Source organism: Poecile atricapillus, chromosome 2 (genome assembly GCF_030490865.1).
Source record: "Poecile atricapillus isolate bPoeAtr1 chromosome 2, bPoeAtr1.hap1, whole genome shotgun sequence".
Lineage (NCBI taxonomy): Eukaryota > Metazoa > Chordata > Aves > Passeriformes > Paridae > Poecile > Poecile atricapillus.
The window spans coordinates 2,276,028-2,294,868 of record NC_081250.1 but is presented as its reverse complement, the minus strand read 5'-3'; the positions used below and the strand labels follow the sequence as shown (position 1 = coordinate 2,294,868).

The window sequence follows — 18,841 nt, the reverse complement described above, 5'->3', positions numbered from 1 at the left end:
ATCCCAGTGGGATTTCCCTGCCCTGGTCCCAGTGGGATCTCCCTGTCCCGGTGGGATTTCCCTGCCCTGGTCCCAGTGGGATCTCCCTGTCCCGCTGGGATTTCCCTGTCCCGCTGGGATCTCCCTGCACTCCCGCGCACTCAAAGGAAAATAATTTTCTCCCCATGAGGTCTAACAGGGAGTGATCTCCTCCTCCTGCTGCTGCTGCTTTTGTGCCCACGCTGAGCGCCAGTGATGCAGGAATTGGTGCAGGGACTGCAGAAGCAGCAGCGTTGCTGCACGGCTGGAGCCGGGTGGGAAGGGAGCGGGATGCGAGCGGGAACGGGATCCCGCAGGTCTGGGATGGAGGCACCAGTGAGTCAGCCCGATTTCCCCCGCTGCAATCAGCAATCCTTGGCTTTCCTTTCTAAGAAAAATCAGTAAAAAAATCAAGGCTCCTCCAGCCTGAACCTTTTAGAAGGAATGGTCAAAAACTATTTTTTTTTGGCTAACAGAAAGCGATGGAATTCCCATCCCTCAATTCCAGCTACCCCGGCTGAAGATGTCCCTGCTCACTGCAGCACCAGATGAGCTTTAAAAGGTTCCTTCCAACCCCAACTATTCCAAGTGCTCCAAACTTTTCCAGTGAAAATAATCAGAGGTGTTGAAATGTCTGCAAAGGACAGGTTTTACCTCCAGGGTTACCTGGAATCAGCTGGGGAGCAAAAAGATTCACTTTTCTTTATCTTAGTTAGGAAAGGTTTTTATTGGATGCAATTCCTTCAGACAATGCTTTGAATATCAAGTTGCTGTTTTTCAGGTTAATTTATCTAATAAATTCCTCTCAAAATAGAAAGAAATCAATTAATATGTAGCAGAACAACACAATTTGATAAAATTAGTCTGAAAGCTGAGTAGATGGAGGATTTGGGATTTTCTTTAGGAAAGTCCCAGCCCTCCCCGTGTTTCAAACGGGGACTTCTTGCTAAGACCTTGCAAAATTTTCAGTTTCTGCTGAGAAAAAACCTCCTGGTGTGACCTTGGTCCAGTCATTGAATCTCACCCCAACTGGACTCTGCCAGGAACAACACAAACACCATCAGAGTTTGTTTCTGCAGTCCCACCAAAAAGAGATTTCCCTTCCCCCTTGCACACAGGATGGGCAAGAGCTGGTTTTTACCACTCAGATCTACACACAAATATCACCTTGACCCTTTTCCCTCGGCTGCACTGCTGCTTGGGTGCACACCACCCATCCCAAACCCAGATTGGGGAGAGTGTCCTAAACCACTCTGAGAGGGGCCTAAACCATCATTCTGTGATTAACCTCGGCCTGGAAAAACAGGGCTGGGTCAGATGCAGCTGGAATAAAAGGGACAGGTACCAAAAGGCAATTCTGAGGGCTGGGATGGGTGGGAGAGGGATGGATGTGGAGCCAGTGCACCGCCACACTGATGGATTTTAACATCTCACCACAACCTGCCGCAGGAGGGGAGGAGGTGAGGATGAATTCCAGCTCCTCAGCCTGACCAACGGAGCAGAGAAGTGGGGAGATGCAATTCATACTCTGAACTCTAGAGATTGCTTTAGGAGCCCTGGTGACAGCCCCCAGCTCAGGCTGTCCCTCAGGTGAGCTCCCCGGTTCTGCAGGGCTTGCAGCAGACAAGGGTTGGGTTTCTCCTGGGAGCCAGGACCTGGCCTGGACTGCACTCACTTTAAAATGGGGGTTGTTCCACCCACCTTGAGGGGAGCAGATGCCAGAAAAGAGCAGAGAGCACACACCAGGAGCTCATCCCTGCACTGCTCCTGCTGTGGTGATGATGCCACACAACAGGGACGGGCTCAGGTGCTGCACCTGAGCACTGCTGGAGTGGCCTCACCGCTGCTCCAGCTTAACATTCCCTGAACTGCAAAAAGTTCAGACAGAGAGAGCTGTTAGATCCCTCTCCCAGCTCTCCCAGGATCTCTGGGATCCTGCAGGACATCACAGCTTCATCCTGCACGGGTGAGGAAACGATGGAGCTGCTGTGGCCAGCGCTGGCAGTGAGAGCAAAGCCAGGCCACAGGCAGGGAAATGCCTCCACGCACATCCCCACACCCTTCACATCCTCCTCCAAAGACCTGGCACCTCCAGGAACACTGCTCACTGATATTTCCCAGCTTCTCATGGGGCTGACCCCATCCCACCCCACTCTGGGTGTGACAGGAGCTGTGAGAGCAGCAGAGGGGACGGGAGCCCCACCACGCCCAGCAGGACAGAGGGAGGGACAGACACCGCACCCACAGCGATGCCACCACATCAAACCCCAGCCAGTGCCTGTTGTTCTATCAGAACTCCTCTTCCCATCCCTCTCCAGGCACAGAATTTAACCACACACATCCCAAAACTGCCTCATGCCCAGGAAAAATGATGCCAGTTAATTTTCCCTACAGCAAAGGGGTCTCCCTGTACTTCCAGTTCAGCCCAGGGAGCCTCTCCTGGGACCATCTCCCCCAGGAGCAGCATCCTGGGCTGCAGGAGATTAAGATTCCCATCATGGAAGCTCTGTGTCAATTTTTCTTGACTTTTTTTTCGCCCTCCTGAATCCAACCCTTCTCCCTTCTGAATCATTTCTGCCCACTGGCTGCGTTTAGACCAAGCCAGGCCACTTAGCACGGATTAAAAAATTACAATAAATAAAATGAAAGGCTTTTTTTTTTCCCCCATTCCATGTGGAGTCGGTCAAGTCAGTGGAAAAAGTTTAAATTCTGTTCATGCTGCTCCCCACAGACCCCAGACTCCCCCAGGACAGGGAACAGGTTCCATTTAATCCTCCCTTACCCATGAACTTTGCTCGAGAATTCCCTCAGCCTTCCTTCGCTCCTTCCAATCTCTTTTATCTATTTTTTTTTTAAACAAACCAAAAAATGAACAGCACTAACATTAAAAAAAAAAAAAAAAAAAAAAGGAGCAAAACCCAAAAACTATCTGATTTTTGCTGTTAATCTGGCCCCCTGGGTGTGGAAGAGCCTGTTGCTGCTCCCAGGAGCTGCTTTATGTTGAAGAGCTCAGCACTGGAGGAGGTCCCGTGGGGCTCCTGTGGCACAATGAACCCCACCAGCACACCCCTAAAACTTGGCTCATCACTCCCCACACCAGCCAGCCCCTCTTCTTTGATTATTTTCAAACCATTCTTTTCAAAGCCTCTTTTATCCCAGCCTGTAAATTCATTTTTTTTTTGCTGGTTTTTAAGGAAGTCACAGAGCCTCCCCAGCATCATCACGGATGGAGCGTGGGAGCATCGCCGCTCCAAGGGATCCTTTCCCTTTCCCTGCACTGAACTTTTCCCAAAGCTCCCGGGAATGTGGGAATCTGCTCGTTCTGATTTAAACAGGTGCCCTGTGCTATGGTGGGAGCAGCAATTTTAACAGCTCAGCCGAAAAAGAAGCTGTGAGAGGAAGACAGAACTCACAGCAGCACTTGATCCCCCTGCCAAATTTACATTTCCCCCTAATTTTGGGACAACAATTAAGCAAAACCCACAGGAAAACAGAACTTCTCAGTCAGATTTTTGCACCGATTTTCCCCAAGTGTAAATATCCACAGCCCCGTGTGCTTTAGGATGAGTTGATGCTTTAATTAGAAACGATTAGTGGGGAGGGGGCACGGCTTGGGGGTGGTAAATGACAGATTTTCTGCTCTAAACACCCAAATCACCGCGAGCTGATGGAGGGGAGGCTTTAGGCAGAGATGGTTGGGATGGGATGTTTGCTGCTTGCATGCCCAGACTAAAAAATTCCTGCTTCTCTCTTCCAAAAAAAAAAAAAAAAACCCCAGAAAAAGAACAGCAACACAAAAGAGCAGAGCAAAATTAAATTAAAATCAAATAAAGCAGCACGGTCGATTTGCTAAATTTGGGAACAGCTGAGCTGGCCTAGGAGAAAAGGGAACTTCCCCTCGCGTTGTTGGGATGGGGACACAACAACGTCCCCATGGATCCCATCAACATCCCCATCCCGGGGGACCCTTTCCAGGCCCCAATTCCCACATTTCCAGGGCTGCTCCCCATCTCCAGCCGCGGTGGGTTTATATCTTGCTTGGGGATAAATAAAGAGGGAAAGGTTGAGGATAAATAAAGAGGGAAAGGGGTGGGAGGGCGAGGGGGAATTTAGGCAGCCAATGCAACAGCTCCCGGCTTCTCCCGCGACTCCCCCACCCCAATCCAAGCCTCCTTTGCATTTCCATGGCCTAAGGGGGGTTTCTCCTTGCGAAAGAAACGTCTGAAACCGCTGCTTGGAACAAAACCACCCCAAACCCCCAAGTGTCGCCGCTGCCACCCCCCCCCCCGGCACACACCTGATGCCCCGGCTTGGAAAGAAACCTCCTGCCCCTCTTCCCAGCTCCTTTCTCCCAGTTTTTTCCCCCTTTTCCCGCAGCTCTGGGGACCGAGGGGATGGAGGGGATGGAGGGGACAGGGGGACCGGGACCGCGCTCCCCTCGCCGGGTGACAAGCGAATATTTATGTCGGTATTAAAAGAATGCGTTTCCTTCTCCAATCAGGAATGCGAGCAGAGTTTCTAATTATAAGTTAGATGGTGGCTGGGAATAAAAGATTGCTTTTTAATGACTCCCGTCCAGGTGCTCTCGCTGCCTGTCTTCCCAAGAACACATTTGCATTTTATTGCTTTTTTTTTTTTTTTGGCTTTTCTTTTCTTTTTTTTTTCTCCCATCCCAACGAATTCCCTGCTTTCAGACATACCTGAAATAGTTGGAGAGGCTGCTGCCTTCAACACCCTCACCTCTGCACCGCCGGACAGGGGGGGACCGCCGATCCGGGGTGGGGGATTCAACGCACTTTAAAAATTAATTATGAGGACGGGGATGGTTGTTTGGGTTATTTTCTTTTTTTGAGGGGGGTGTTGGGGGCGTTTCGGAGCTGTCGGCAGCTCGGAGCCCCCCGGCTCAGCCCGCGGAGCCTCCCCGCGCTAGGGCTTCCCCGAGCCCAATTACCTCCGCGGGGTAATTAGCGCAGATCGTGCAGTTACATGCCTTGCCCAGCACCATTTGCTTTTTGTGGGGGAGAAAAAAGCTCTTAAAGGCGTAGGGTGCAAAGCCAGGAGAAGGAGAAAAACCGGGAGAGGCGACCCCCAGCCCCGCTCCCCGTCCTCCGGTCCCAAAATAAAATAAAATATAATAAAATAAAATCAAAGCGCCGCATCCCCGGGCAAGGGGAGCGCAGGAACCGCGGATTTTGCGCCGGGAATATCTCCCCCAGCCCCGTGCCTGCTCCCTGCTCTGCCTTCCCACAGCCCAGGTTGTGGAGCCTTCACCTCCTCTCTCTTTCTTCACATTTCCCCCCTCCTATTTATTATTATTATTATTATTTTTAAAATTTACTCCTCAGTATTCCTTAAAGCGAAAGGGGGGAAAGCCAAAAAATAACCACCCAAAAGTTTTCCTCCTTTTTCCCCCCCTTCCTTCCACCTGACTAGCTCGAAATCACCTTGAAATGCTCATGTCAACTTGTATCATTATCTCTTTAATTCAGGCAGCGCCTTTTGTTCTTCACAGGAGAGGATCAAAGCACTCAGGAAGAAAAAAAAAAACAACAAAACTTTCCGATCGCTCCCTCTCGCTCTCTCTCTCTTTTACAGTAGGAGAAGGAGAGATCAGGTATAACCCAGTCAAAATAAACAAAGTGAATGCATAAATAAAAGAGGTGAAATGCAGGTTCTAAGAACTTGCTGGCGCTGGAACAATCCCACCTCTTTAGCTGAGTGGCAACGAAAGGAGAATTTCAAGTCATCTTAAGCGCAGGGGTTGCAGAGAAAACAGAGGAGGGGAAAAATAAATGAAAATGAGCGAAAAAAAAAAAAAAAAAAAAAGAAGAAGAATAAAACTTACCACCAGATTGGGTAACTTGACAGAGCCTGACTCAACCCACAAAGAAACAGGAAATATCCAAAAGAGGCCATTGATGAAAAGTTGTCTTTCTTTTTTTTTTTTTTTTTTAACCAGAGTTGCCAAAAACCTTCCTTTCTTCTGAGGCAGGATGATTATTTTAATAATAATAATAATAATAACAATAATTTAAAAAAAAAAAAAAAAAAAAAGTCAAATGAAGTGAACTCAACCCGACCAGGTAAATCCTCTCTTGCTTCCTCTACTACTCTCAAGGAAAAAAAAAATCTCAGAGAGGTAAAAAACTCTTCTCTCAGCCAAGACACTGAAGGCAAATATTAAAAAAAAAAAAAAAAAAAAAAAAAAGAAGGAAAAAAAAAAAAAAAAGTTTGAAGTAGCTCTCTTAAAAAGGACCCAATCAGCACTTATTGCCAAAGGGAGAATTCTGATGCTTTGGCTTGTTCTGTCAATCAGGAGCGTGAAGTCAGGAATGAGCTAATTGCAAGGAGATAGTGTTTTAATACTCATTAGGGGGCACGTTGGCCCACAAGCCAAGGGATAAAATGTAGTTTTAAAAAGGGGAAGGAAGATTTAGGGGGTTTAAATAGACAGGGGGGACCCCTGTGGATTTGGGTAGCTATAACAACCTGCCCGGATTTCACTCCCTGGGTCGAAGCTACTAAAATGCAAAAAAAAAAAAAAAAAAAAAAAAAAGGTAAAAAAAAAAAAAGTAAAAAAAAAAAAAAGTGTGAAGTTTTTTTTTCTTCTTCTTCTTCTTCTTCTTTTAAAAATTACTATTTTCTCAAATTTCTCCTTCTTGCCATTCTGTCTTCTTCTCAAAGCCCCATTTCCTCACGGTTGGGTTGCATTTGAACCAACTTTCTAGAAACTTTCTGTTGGTCTCTTTTTGGGGGCTTTTTTTCCTCCTTTTTTCATGGAGAAAAAAAAAAAAAAAAAAAAAGAGGATTTCCACCCAGGCACGCAGGCACCCCCCAGGCACGCACCCCCCTTCCCCACCAGTCCAGGCAGCCGAGGATCCAAGAGCTCCACTGAAGACATCTGCTAAAAAATCGACTTCTTCCATGCAAATCTCCAAAGGGCTCCTTCAGATCATCCCAATTTCCAGGAATCCCAGCCCCGGACATTGGGAAGGAGCTGCTGCGAACGACTTCATCCACCAGATCCACCCCACAGGGCACCAGTAATTGAGCTCTTTTTTAATTTCTCCCTCTACATATTGTCCCAATTTCTCCCTTTTCAGTGCCGGTGGTGGGGGGCGATTTCTGCGGTCCCAAAAATTCCGATTTTTTTTTTTTTTTTTTCCCCCAGTGGGGTAGAAAGGAGGGAAAAAAAAAAAAAAAAAAAAAAAAAAAAAGGAGGGGCGGCAGTGGAGGGGGGAAAAACATTATTAATATTATTATAAAGATGTAGCTCCTCGATTCGTGGTCCGTGGCCGGATTTGCTGCTCCTCTGGAACATATTGGTTCAAGCTGGCTGGGGCTGGGAGCAAGTGTCACCCAGAGCTGACAGGCGTCCCCCTTCCCCTGGCTCATTTGAAAGGGGGCTGGAGAGGCGAAAAGAGGGGATGGAGGCACTGCATGAGCGAGGAGATATTTTCTCCCTGGAATAACAACAACGATCCTCTTCTCCACGGTTTTATTTTTTTTTTTTTTTGGTAGTTGTAGCTGCTTGCTGCCCGTTTTATTTTTTTTTTTCCCGAGTTTTGTCACTCTTTTTATTTATTTTTTTTTTTTAAGGATTCAGCGAGCTGGAGGAGATTTTATTTATTTCTTTGGCTCGCTTTTATTTTATCTGTGAATCAGGAAAATTCTGTGGCTCGCAGGGAACAAAGAGAGGTACAATTTTTAATGACTTTGTTGGGGGAAGCCTTGCAACCCCGCATTAGCTCAAATCAAAATGCGCTTTCATCCTCATTAAGAGCCGCATTTATATTTTCCCTTAGTAGGGAATATTTCTATTTACACACACAGGGCTTTACATGCATATATATAAAGATATGTTTGTGTGGAGCTAGATGGAGAGATATATTCATTCTAGTGAAATTATACTAGAAATGCAGTTCATTCGGGGATATTTAAATCACTGGGAATTTGGCAGGGGTCGGGCCCTGATTATTTTCTTTCGGGTTGGATGACAAGCGATTGCAAATGTGAGCTCTGGCAAGTGCTCCGAGATGTAATCGCTGAGCGGAGCCGAGCTCGGGCTGATCCCAGCGGCTTCCAGAGGGGGAACGGATGCTCGGCTCGGCTCTCCCAGCAAATCCCCGCGGTGTTGATGCTGCAATTATAGCGAGGGTATTAAATCCGACCCCCCCGCCGCCCCCCCGGAGCAGCCGAAGGGGCTGGAGGAGGGAGTTTTATTGCATAAGGTGGGATGAGGGAAAAGGAGGAGGGGTGGTGGTGTGTGAAAAATCATCTTAAGGACTTTCCCTGTGTATTAAGAGAAAATCCCATCCAATTATAGCATTACGGGGAAGAACCAAACGCTGCGACTTTCAAAGGAGGGGATTTCTCTGTCTTTTCAAGTGGAATTGCTCACGCTGCAGACTGGAACACACACACCACACGCACACACAGCCTGGGCGTGGGGGTCCCGGCAAAGGCCAGCGTGGATGGGGCAGGACACGCATCCCTTCCAGGGGTCGAGCTAATCCCCCCCCCCCCCACCTCCTTTTGTTCCTGGGGAGAGCTTTAAACATCTCCCAGAGCCTCTGCCCCTCCCTCCAGGAAGCAGCAGGCAACTTTACCTGGAGGTACAAATTCAGCCACTCTCCCTTTTCCCCTCTTTGCTCTGCAGCTGCCGCTCGGGGAGGATGGAGATAATCCACTTTGTCAGGGGCACACAGACACACACACACACCCCCCCCGGGATGGGGTGGCTGCTCTGACGCCAGCAGCTTTTAATGACGCCCATCAAAAGGTTCTGGGGTGTTGTAATGGTTATTCCCGGCCCCAGGAATGCTCCTGGCCATGGGTTATCTGTTAGCAGCGGTACCCCTGGAGCTCCGAGGGCCAGGTTTTGCCGGCCATTAAAATGGGTAAAAACGCTGCCAGGGGCCGTAGGGATGCAGGACAGCCCCAGGGAGGTGGCACTGCTGGCGCTTGGCTGCCCAAATCTGCAGGGTTTTCTCCCGAGGATGGATTCAGGGCCAGGCTGATCCATTTTTTCCCAGATATTTGTGTGTTGTTGTGATGGGCAGGACGTGGCCCTCAGTGCAGTGACAGCAGCGCAGCTTTGGCTTCTCCTCTCCTGGATTTTCTCGTCAATATCCGGGGAGTTTTGAGGGAATTTTATAGGGGAGAAGCTGCCCAGAGAAGCTGTGATTGCCCCAGGAACCCTCCAAGGCCAGGTTGGACGGGGCTTGGAGCAACCTGGGAGAGTGGAATGGGATTGTCTCGAAGGTCCCTTCCAACCTGAACAATTCCAGGATTCTGTAACTCAACAATAACCATGCTGCAAGGAGAGCAGGAGCTGGACAAGCTCAGCACAGGGAAAAGGGGATGGCAGGACACGGACTCATTGTCACGAGGGGCTGGAATGTCCTGTGAGGGCATTGCCGGGTCTGTCCCGCTCACTCACCCTGCTGGCCCCGCTGGCATCTTCGGGAGCCACTTGGGTGTGTCAAGAGAGCTGGATTTAGGATCATGAGCGATTCCCAGAGCAGGCAGCCAGCACGGGGAGCAGCTGCCCTCAGAAAGGCACATCCAGGATGCTCCCATCCCAGAGAAGCCTGTGGAAAGAGATGAGGGAGCTTTGGAGGGATCCAGACTGGCCACAGATCTCAAATACCCCGTGAGCCACTTCCCCTGCTCTCCTTCCCCCCTGTGCCTTCCATGGGAGAGGTCGGTGATGGCTGCAGGATGGGAAGATCACCCTCATGGAGAGCCAGGGAGGGCTCCTTGTGGGGAAGAAGGTTTTGTTTCATTTTAGTGGAGGACACCAGTGTGATTCACCCCTTCCCTCCTTCCTATCTGAATTCCCACAGAATGCAAACTCTGACAATTTTTCTGCTTCTGCAAATTTCAGCTGGAATTGGCTCTGGCTGGGCTGTGGTTACTCCTCCCCACTCACAATTTACTCACTCCCTGCCCCACTCATCACCCTCTGCTCTCCAGGGATGCTGTGGCCACCCTGGCAGTGGCAGAACGCCACAGCCTGGTTTTCCTGCTGTGCCCAAAGCCCAGAGTGGCTCGTCAGGAGCACTGGGAGCACCAGTAAATCCCCAGCAGGCAGCTCTGCAACCCTCCCTAAAGCCAGCCCAGCCGTGGAACCCCCAGAGCATGTGGGAGACCCAGATATCAAAAAATAACCAAACTCAGATGTCAAAAAATAACCAAACTTCTTCTATCTTATTTACATGGAACTATCCAAATTCTGGGACTCTGGGTTCCTGGCTGCTGGAGGGGAGGAGGGCAGAGTTTGCCACGGGCCTGTTGCCATTTTTAATCTTTCACTTTTAATGCCCCTCAAGACCAAGACCCACCTCAGCTGTGTTGTCCCCACACCCAGGAGTGGCAATTTGGTCAAAGCCCAGCTCGTGGCTGTGGGGAACGAGGAGGGAGAAGGGTGACACATGGCTCGTGATGTGACCCAGTGGCAGAAGTGGTGACAAGGTGGATTGTGCTGCCAAATTCACGTCCCCTCATGGAGACAGGCCCAGCTGGTCTGGCTGTAGCTGCTGCCCTGAAGCTGATGCCACGCCAGAGAGGAGTTTTTCACAAAAATGATTCCACCTTTCCCCCTCTCCCTGTCCAGCCCTCCTCGGCTGCCCCTGGGGTCAGGGCAGACCTGAAGGACTCATCCCAGGCTCTGGAGGTGGGGTGAGCTCCTCCTGGAGCTGCTTGGGATCTGCTCTGGCCTCATCTCCACTGGCTGAGATGCCCACAGGCCATCGCCCCTGTCCTGGGCCCTGAAGAGGCATTGATAGCACTGAGCAAATCAGGGGTAAATTTGGGCGCGTTTCTCAGCTCTTCAGGCTTCAAAGAGATGTCCTCAGCTGGGAGGGGACAGCAGACATGAAAGGGAACTGCAAACATTTGACATTGCCCGAAACACCCCTGGCCCCGGCTGTGCTGTGCCCGGGTTGTTCCATGTGTAATTGGAATTTTGGCTGCTCCCGGATTCTCATTTTAAAAATTTCTGTGTAATTGTATTATCTTCTGGTCTCAGGGCTCCTAAGGGAAATGGAGGGTGGCTGAAAGTGTATAATGCAGTGATTTTACCCCAGGAAGGCAGGAGGGATTGGATCCATCAGCAGGATGCAGGCAGAGCACCCAAGGAGCTGCACTGGGATGCCCCAGACCTTTGGCAGAGCAGAGCAGATCTGCCATGTGTGGGGAGCCTTTCCTTTGGAATTTGAGATACAGACTTTAATATTTCTGCTACCCAGCCTCGGGTGACAAAAATGTTATTTCCAGGAGGGTTCCCTCTCATGTTTTGTGCTCCCCCAGTTTTCCCACAGGCTCTTCCTTGCATTTCCAGGCTCTGACAAAGGTACTGGACACTAAGGAGGTGCTTTAGGAGGGCAGGTTTAGGTGACAAGGACAGGATTTGAATGGGTGGTGGTGGCTCTGCTCCTGCCTTTGCCACCGCTCTGGGATGTGGCTTTGTCCCAGCTGGATTCCTCCCCCTGGGATGGTCACTTCGGGACAGGACACCTTTCCTGACAGGGTTTCACTGACAGCGAGACTCCAGCAGGAACCTGGGGCTCTCTGCCACCTCCTCCTGTCCTTCCTTCCATCTCCTGTCCCCTGGACACCGGGATGAGGCAGAGCCACCTGCCCTGCCCGTCTCCTGCGGGAGAGGTGGGGCTCTCAGCGGTGTAGCTCTGGCCCACCTAGCGGTACAGCAGGAGAACAAAACCTGGAGAGGGAAAAGGGTGGATGAGAAAGGAGAATGAACCTGGAGAGGGAAAAGGGTGGATGGGAAAGGAAAATGAACCTGGAGAGGTAAAAGGGCAGGTGGGAAAGGACAACAAAACCTGGAGAGGGAAAAAGGCGGGTGGGAAAGGAGAGCAAACCTGGAGAGGGAAAAGGGCAGGTGGGAAAGGAAAATGAACCTGGAGAGGGAAAAGGGCGGGTGGGAAAGGAGAACAAACCTGGAGAGGGAAAAGGGTGGATGGGAAAGGAGAATGAACCGGGAGAGGGAAAAGGGCGGGTGGGAAAGGAGAACAAAACCTGGAGAGGGAAAAGGGTGGATGGGAAAGGAGAACAAAACCTGGAGAGAGAAAAGAGTGGATGGGAAAGGAGAACAAAACCTGGAGAGGGAAAAGGGTGGATGGGAAAGGAGAATGAACTTGGAGAAGGAAAAATGTGGATGAGAAAGGCGCCCAGAGCACAGGGATCGGCGGCACCACGGCCCTGCTTTCCTTTCCCCACACCAGAGGAGCCGCCAGGGACCAAAGCAGGGGATGTGTCCATGTCCCTGGTGGGGACACAGGGTTCTCAGGGGCAGAAGGATCACCCTGGAAGGGGAGAGGATGGATGGTGGGAGCTGTCTCTTCTCCAGCCTCCTCTGTGCACAGCCAGTGCTCTGGGCTGGTGTCACCAGGCAGCTCTCTCCTGTCCCCTGCCCACCAGCAGAGGGGACAGCATCACCTTGCCCTGACCCTCTGCCCTCTTCTGCTGCCCACTGGAGACAGCAGGGCCTTCACCCAAGTGTCCCCTGACAAGGGACAGCAGAAGGGAATCTGACGTGGGTGTCCAGTTCTGTCAGACCGCAGGAGAGCTGAAGAGGCCGAGACGTCGGTGCCACATCTTTGTCCAGATAAACACTCCCTGTCCTTGTCCCCACCTCCCAAACCCGCTGAGCTGGTCCCTCACCCACCACCAGTGTCCAAGGCCAGGCTGGACAGGGCTTGGAGCAACCTGGTCCGGTGGGAGATGTCTCTGCCCACGGCAGGGGGTGGGACAAGGTGGTTTTTAAGGTTCCTTCTATTCCTTCTGTGATTCTGTGGCTCTGTGATCTTCTCCAGAACTTTCCACAACCTCTTGGGGTCGTGGCAAGTGGACTCAGAGCTTGGCTGATGGTGAGGGAGACTTCTCCAGCAGAGTCGCTTTGTGGAGATCATCCTCTGGAAAATGAGGGCTCTGGAGGATAATTTGGGATCTTCCTTAGGGGATGAGGTTTGGGGAAAACCGATTCATTTTGAAGGCAAATCTGGGTCCACAAGGAGCAGTCCTGCTTGTCTGGCACATGAGAACACCAGAATCACGGAGAAAATAACCCAAAATATGAACTGAGGACCCTGATCAGTGGCAGTTTGCCCCTAAGGAAATCCAAATAAATGTTGGCATGAGCTGAGCCCCGCGTGTGCATGTGGGGCTGCTCGTGTGGAACTTCCCCAGAATTCAGATTAAAAACCCATTAATTAACAATGGAAGCTGATTAGAGCCCCAAACCTGCTGTGAAGTGTAGAAATAACCATTCAGAGGAGGCTGGGTGCCAAGTATGATGATAATGATAATAATGATAATAATAGCAATAATAATGATAATAATGATGATAATGACAACAATAATGATAGCAATAATAACAACAATAACAATAAAACAACAATATTATTAATAATAATTTTAATAATATTATAATATTAATGATAACATCAATAATAATATAAATAATATAAATAATATTATTAATAATATAAACAATATTAATAATAATATAAATAATATAAATAATATAAAAATATTAATAATACTACTAATAATAACAATAACCAAACAACACAACAACAACAAAACAACAACAACAACAACAACAACAACAACAACAACAATAATAATAATAATAATAATAATAATAATAATAATAATAATAATAATAATAATAATAATAATAATTCATCGCCTGCTTGCTTTGAGAGAAGTATTTCAGGGTCAGGTATTTTGGCTCCTGAGGGCAAATCCTGCACCCCTTTCTGGACACATCCCTATTGCCCACTTCAGCCCCTAAAGGCATGGCAGCTTGTTAAAGTTGCACCTCCAAAGGGCTTCAGTTCCTTGGAAATGAAGCGACTTTGGTGAGTGGAATAAAACATCCTTTGGGGGTCCTTGTTTTCTGCCCCTCTTTCATTAACTACTTCATTAATTGCCTTCACCTAAGCGCCTAAAATGAAGAAAGCTGAAGTCCAGCATTAATTGGAATTAGATGACTTTTAATGTCGCTTCCAACCAAAAATATTCCATGATTTTATGAAGATTTCCTCCAAATTCACACTTAGAGAAAGGACTGGCTTTAAAATTGCAGTTTCTTTACTCTGCTCCATCTGATTTCTCTTTATTTATTTTGAGGGTGGAGATATCTGTTGGATTAAGGGAAGAAAAAAGAGAGGAAAGCCAAGTGTTTGTGAGACAGAAAGAACAATAAGATGAACAGTTATTTATTAAATCATGGATGCACTGATGTTGAAATTTTCTAATCCCTTTCTAACACCCAATTCAAATCACTCCTTTTCAAAGGGCTGGCCACACTCCTGCTGCAGGTGCAAACAAAGGAAAAAACAAATTTAAAATTTAAACCAGAATTTGATCCCTTTGTGAACTCGCTCCTAACCCCCCTCTTTGAAACTCAAGTGATAGCATCGCTCGAGATGAATGTTGGGATTCAGCCTCGTGTTTGCAAATCAATATGCATTTTAAACAGGGATTACTCTGGGCTGCTGACAAGCACTGGACTGAAAAAACTGCCCAGACTGGAGTGCCTTCTCTTCAGCCACAGAGCAAGTTAATTAAGACACATTAAAATCACTATTAATATAATAAGAATGTAGGGTACAATTTGAGAGCGCAGGAGAATCTACAGTTACTGCCTGATATTGCAGTAGTGCCTTGGTCAAGTACTCCAAACCTTTCAAATGTGCTTTAAAATGGAATCACATCCTTATTATTATTATTTTTTTTTTCATTAGTTTTGTTTTCAAACAGTTTAATGGGAAATACCACAATGGCAAAGTCCTGGAGGTGTGGTGCAGCCACAGGGTGGGAAAAGGGAGATTGGAGGGGGCCAGAGCTCTGCCACGAGGAGGGAAATGGTGAGATAACAAATAGTGAATAGTGAAATAAATGGTGAGATAAGAAATACTGAATAATGAAATAAATAATGAATAGTGGAGTATATCCCCAAAATTCAAGGGCTGGCTGAGGATTGCCCGGTGCTTTGCTGAAGGAGAATTCCATGCCAGGAGAAAAAGAGTTCTTGCAAAGTTAGTGGAAGCAGAGATCTGCCTGCACCCAGGGGAGGGAAAGACCAGAATGATTTGGCTGAGGCAGTTAAAAAAACCCACAAAACCCCACCAAGGTGCTAAAACCTCAGTCAAGTGAGGTGTTGACAAGGGATCCCAGTTGATAAATAAACAGAAAGGAGCTCTCCCTTGCAAAGCCTGAATGACAAAGAGCGAGAACCAGGAGCTGCAGAGTGTCCCTCACCATTTTCATCACAAAAGCTGATGGTGGGGGGCAGGTTTTAACACGGCAACAAGTCTGACTTTCTCTCCCTTTCTCCCTCCTTTTTTTCTTTTTTTTTCTTTTTTTTTTTTTTTTCCCCTTTCCCCCCCTCCTTCCCCTCCCTCTTATAAACAGAGAGGACAAGAGGTCATATCCCCAGGGTTTAAAGAGCCACTTCTCCCCCTTCCAGGGAGGGTGGATGTTCTTTCAGCCTGTTTACAAATTAGTCAAAGTTATGATGTCTTAATGCAGTTGCCGGGTGGCCACCTGTCCCCAGCTCCCTTCTGGAGCCTTGACTTTGTGTGCAGGAGTGACACCTGCAGATGGTTTCTGGTCCAGCATCCAAACCCATGGATTAAAACGGGACAGAATGCCACGAATCGGGTTCTTTGCTCCGCTGTAGGGAGTGTAGGAGGTCAGTGCTGGGATCTGCCATGTCCATGGGATGATCTGGGAAAGGCCGGAGCTCCCAGGTGGGGATATGGATGGATTTGATGCTGTTGGTTCCTACGGGGGGATGAAATTAAGCTGAAAGAAGGTTTAGATCCGATATTAGGGAGGATTTTTTGGCTGGGAGGGTGGGGAGGCCCTGGCACAGGGTGCCCCTGGATCCCTGGAAGTGTCCAAGGCCGGGCTGGACGGGGCTTGGAGCAGCCTGGGATGGTGGGAGGTGTCCCTGACCATGGCAGGGGGTTGAAACCAAATCATCTTTAAGGTCTTTTCCCACCCAAACCATCCTATGATCCTCTGATTCCAATGAGGGAATTTTGCCATGTAATCTGGAGCATTTGGAAGCAAAAGCTGGGGCTGCATCTCTCTGGTTTGCTCTCAACCCCGTTTTTACAGGACCAAAATCAAGCCCACATCCTCCCATTCTTCCCACTGTTTTAAGAAGTTGTTTCCAAGCCCTGGGCATGAAGCAACGTGGCTTTAGCAGCAAGAAATTCAGTGAGAAATGGTGCTAATGCTGCTCTGTGCAGCTTCCCCCTTCCTCTGTGGGCTCTCTGATAAGGGCTGAGCTCCCTTTTCTCCCGGGGGAAAGGAGGAAAATGCAGTAATAAGGTTGGTGGTTTTTTTTGGTTGGGTTTTTTTTTTTTTTTTTCCTCTCCCCTACCTGTGCCCTTATTTTCATGCAACTTAATCTCCCCGAAACTTTTATCTTCCTGCCAGCGTGGGCTGGGATGGGCCAAGGGGTTCAGAACTCGGAGGGGAGGAAACGAGCGGATGGAGACGCTCAACATAATCAGCTAAACCAAGTTTCCCAAGGAAACCAGACTTCAAATGCTTCACAAGTCTTGCAGGAGCTGTTTCCAAATCCCAGTCATGAGCCAGAACCCCCAGTGCCAGGCACTGCACGAACATATTCCTGCACACAATCCTTTCCCCAGGCCAGCGCTCGGGAGTTTAAAACAAGGAGTTTAAGGCACGTCGAGGTTGGCAAGCGCCCGCTTTTCAATATGAATGTGGAGCAACTCCCTTAATGTGGGTTGGATTTGGCTGCAGCCTGCAAAGGAGCAGAGCTGGGCTCTGCTGGAGTTGGTTTTTTTCATGGGAATGGCAAGGAAATCACAGGGCTTGATGAACTTTGCCTCTGAACAGCCCTACTTGGCTTTGATCCTGCCCAGGAATCCTGTTGGCTCCGTGGAGTAAGGAGGGAGTAAAATCTGCAGGGCTTGGCCCCATTGGCAGCTGTGAATTATTTTTAATTTTTTTTTTTTTTTTTAAGATTATACTCTTTCTCTGCAAGAAGAAAAAGTTCTTGGGTCTTCACAGGGCACTGGGTCCCCCATGTGAAGTTGTCACATCAGGGATGAGCTGGTCCAGAGTCTGGAAAATGCCTTTATTTACCAAAGCAAGTGATAAATCCTGGAGCTGCAGTGGGACCCACTAAAAAGGTTATTTCTCCTTCTAGGCACTGGTCAAGATCCTGCAGAACTTCCCAGGAATCAGGAGGAGAAAGGAACTTTGTGACCACGGCCCTGTGGCAGGAAGGGACTGCACAGTGTTGGGGACATTGGGTGAGTTCAAAAGTCCTGGCTCTCCTGGGAGGATTTGGCCCATCTTTTCCCAATCCTGCTTTTCCCAGAAAAAGGGATTTCCGTGCTCCCATCCCTGAGTTTGGTGGTGACATTTCCTGAACTGGAATTGGAGCTTCAGCTGGAGGGAAAGGCCTGCAGGTGGTTCATGGATGGAGCTCATCTCCCTGAGATGTTTCCCCATCCTCTCCTCATCCTGTCCTCACCTTTCCTTCTCAGTGCTGGAGCTGCACAAGCCAGGCCCTGAAAATTTGGAAGACATCAAGGAATTTGCACCCCAGACATCAGGAATCAGCTCATTCTGCCTCTGCCTCCTTCTCCCAGAACTCGTGAGGTTTGAAGGAATCAAACACACCTGGAGTCACGAGCTACTTTCCAGTTTCTAAACTTTTAAAAACAGGTGGTTTCTGAAATGTTCTGCCCACCGTGGAGCTTGATGAACATTTGTACAAAACTCCAGAAGCTGTTGTGCTGTGAATAAGCCCCAAAATAACATCAAATATTGAGGTATTTGGTAACTTAACTGGGAGATATCTGAGGAAGCAGTGCATAAAAATGGAGAGACTGACAGGTGATTTCAGGTGGGGTTGGCAAGCTTGGCGATAAACAACGCAAATTTTCTGAAATATTTTTATTTTTGGAAGAAATTAGCAATTTTAAAGACTCCTTGGAGCTCTTCCAAAGAGCTGGAGAATGAGGCCACTGGGACAAGTCCAGTGTGACCAGTTAAGGGAAGGTCTGGGGGAGCTGCTGCTGCTGGGAGAGGACAAGAAGCCACCTCGTCCACGTTTTTGTCACATGTCCCCACCCAGGGGTTGCCTGGCACGTCCCAGAACCACGGGAATTGGGGAAAACCTCTGAGATCACCAAGTCCAAACCTTAACCCAGCGCTGCCGTGTTCACCACAAACCCCCAGTGCCACTTCCTGAAGTTTTGGATGTGGAAAACCCTGGAATTCCCAGGGATGGAGAATTTTTAGGATGAGTGGAGGCAATGAACTCTCGGGAGCTTTGCACCCTCAACCACCACAGCACAAATTTAGGGCTGGCCTTGACCTCAGGTTTTTGGGGTTTGCCTGACAACCCTCCTCAGGGCTTTTGTCCATCATGGGACACCTTCCACCATCCCAGGCTGCTCCAAGCCCCGTCCAGCCTGGACTTGGGCACTTCCAGGGATCCAGGGACAGCCAAAGCTGCTCTGGGCACCCTGTGCCAGGGCCTGCCCACCCTCAGAGTGCAGAATTTCTCCCCAGTATCCCATCTAAATCTACCCCCTTCCATTCTGAAGCCATTCCCCTTGTCCTGTCACTCCAGACCTTTGGAAATATTCCTTTTCCATCTTTCCTGTCACCTCCCTTTAGGTCCTGGAAGGCCACAGTTAGGTCACCCCAAAGCTTTTCTTCTCCAGGCTGAGCAATCCCAATTTTCTCAGCCTTAACACCCCTAAAAAGATACAAACCACGTCTCCCTGGGGGCATG

At 48.8% G+C, this 18,841-nt stretch overlaps 1 protein-coding gene across 1 annotated transcript in view; it reads right to left on the bottom strand.

The window, feature by feature from the left end:
- WNT3A (Wnt family member 3A) overlaps positions 1–6,052 on the bottom strand; it is an 85,392-nt gene extending 79,340 nt beyond the window's left edge. Inside the window, exon 1 of the mRNA XM_058833078.1 lies at positions 5,864–6,052. Within this exon, the coding sequence (XP_058689061.1) occupies positions 5,864–5,934 (71 nt within the window). The 5' untranslated portion in view covers positions 5,935–6,052. The remainder of the gene's footprint in view (positions 1–5,863) is intronic.
- Positions 6,053–18,841: the final 12,789 nt, after the last annotated feature.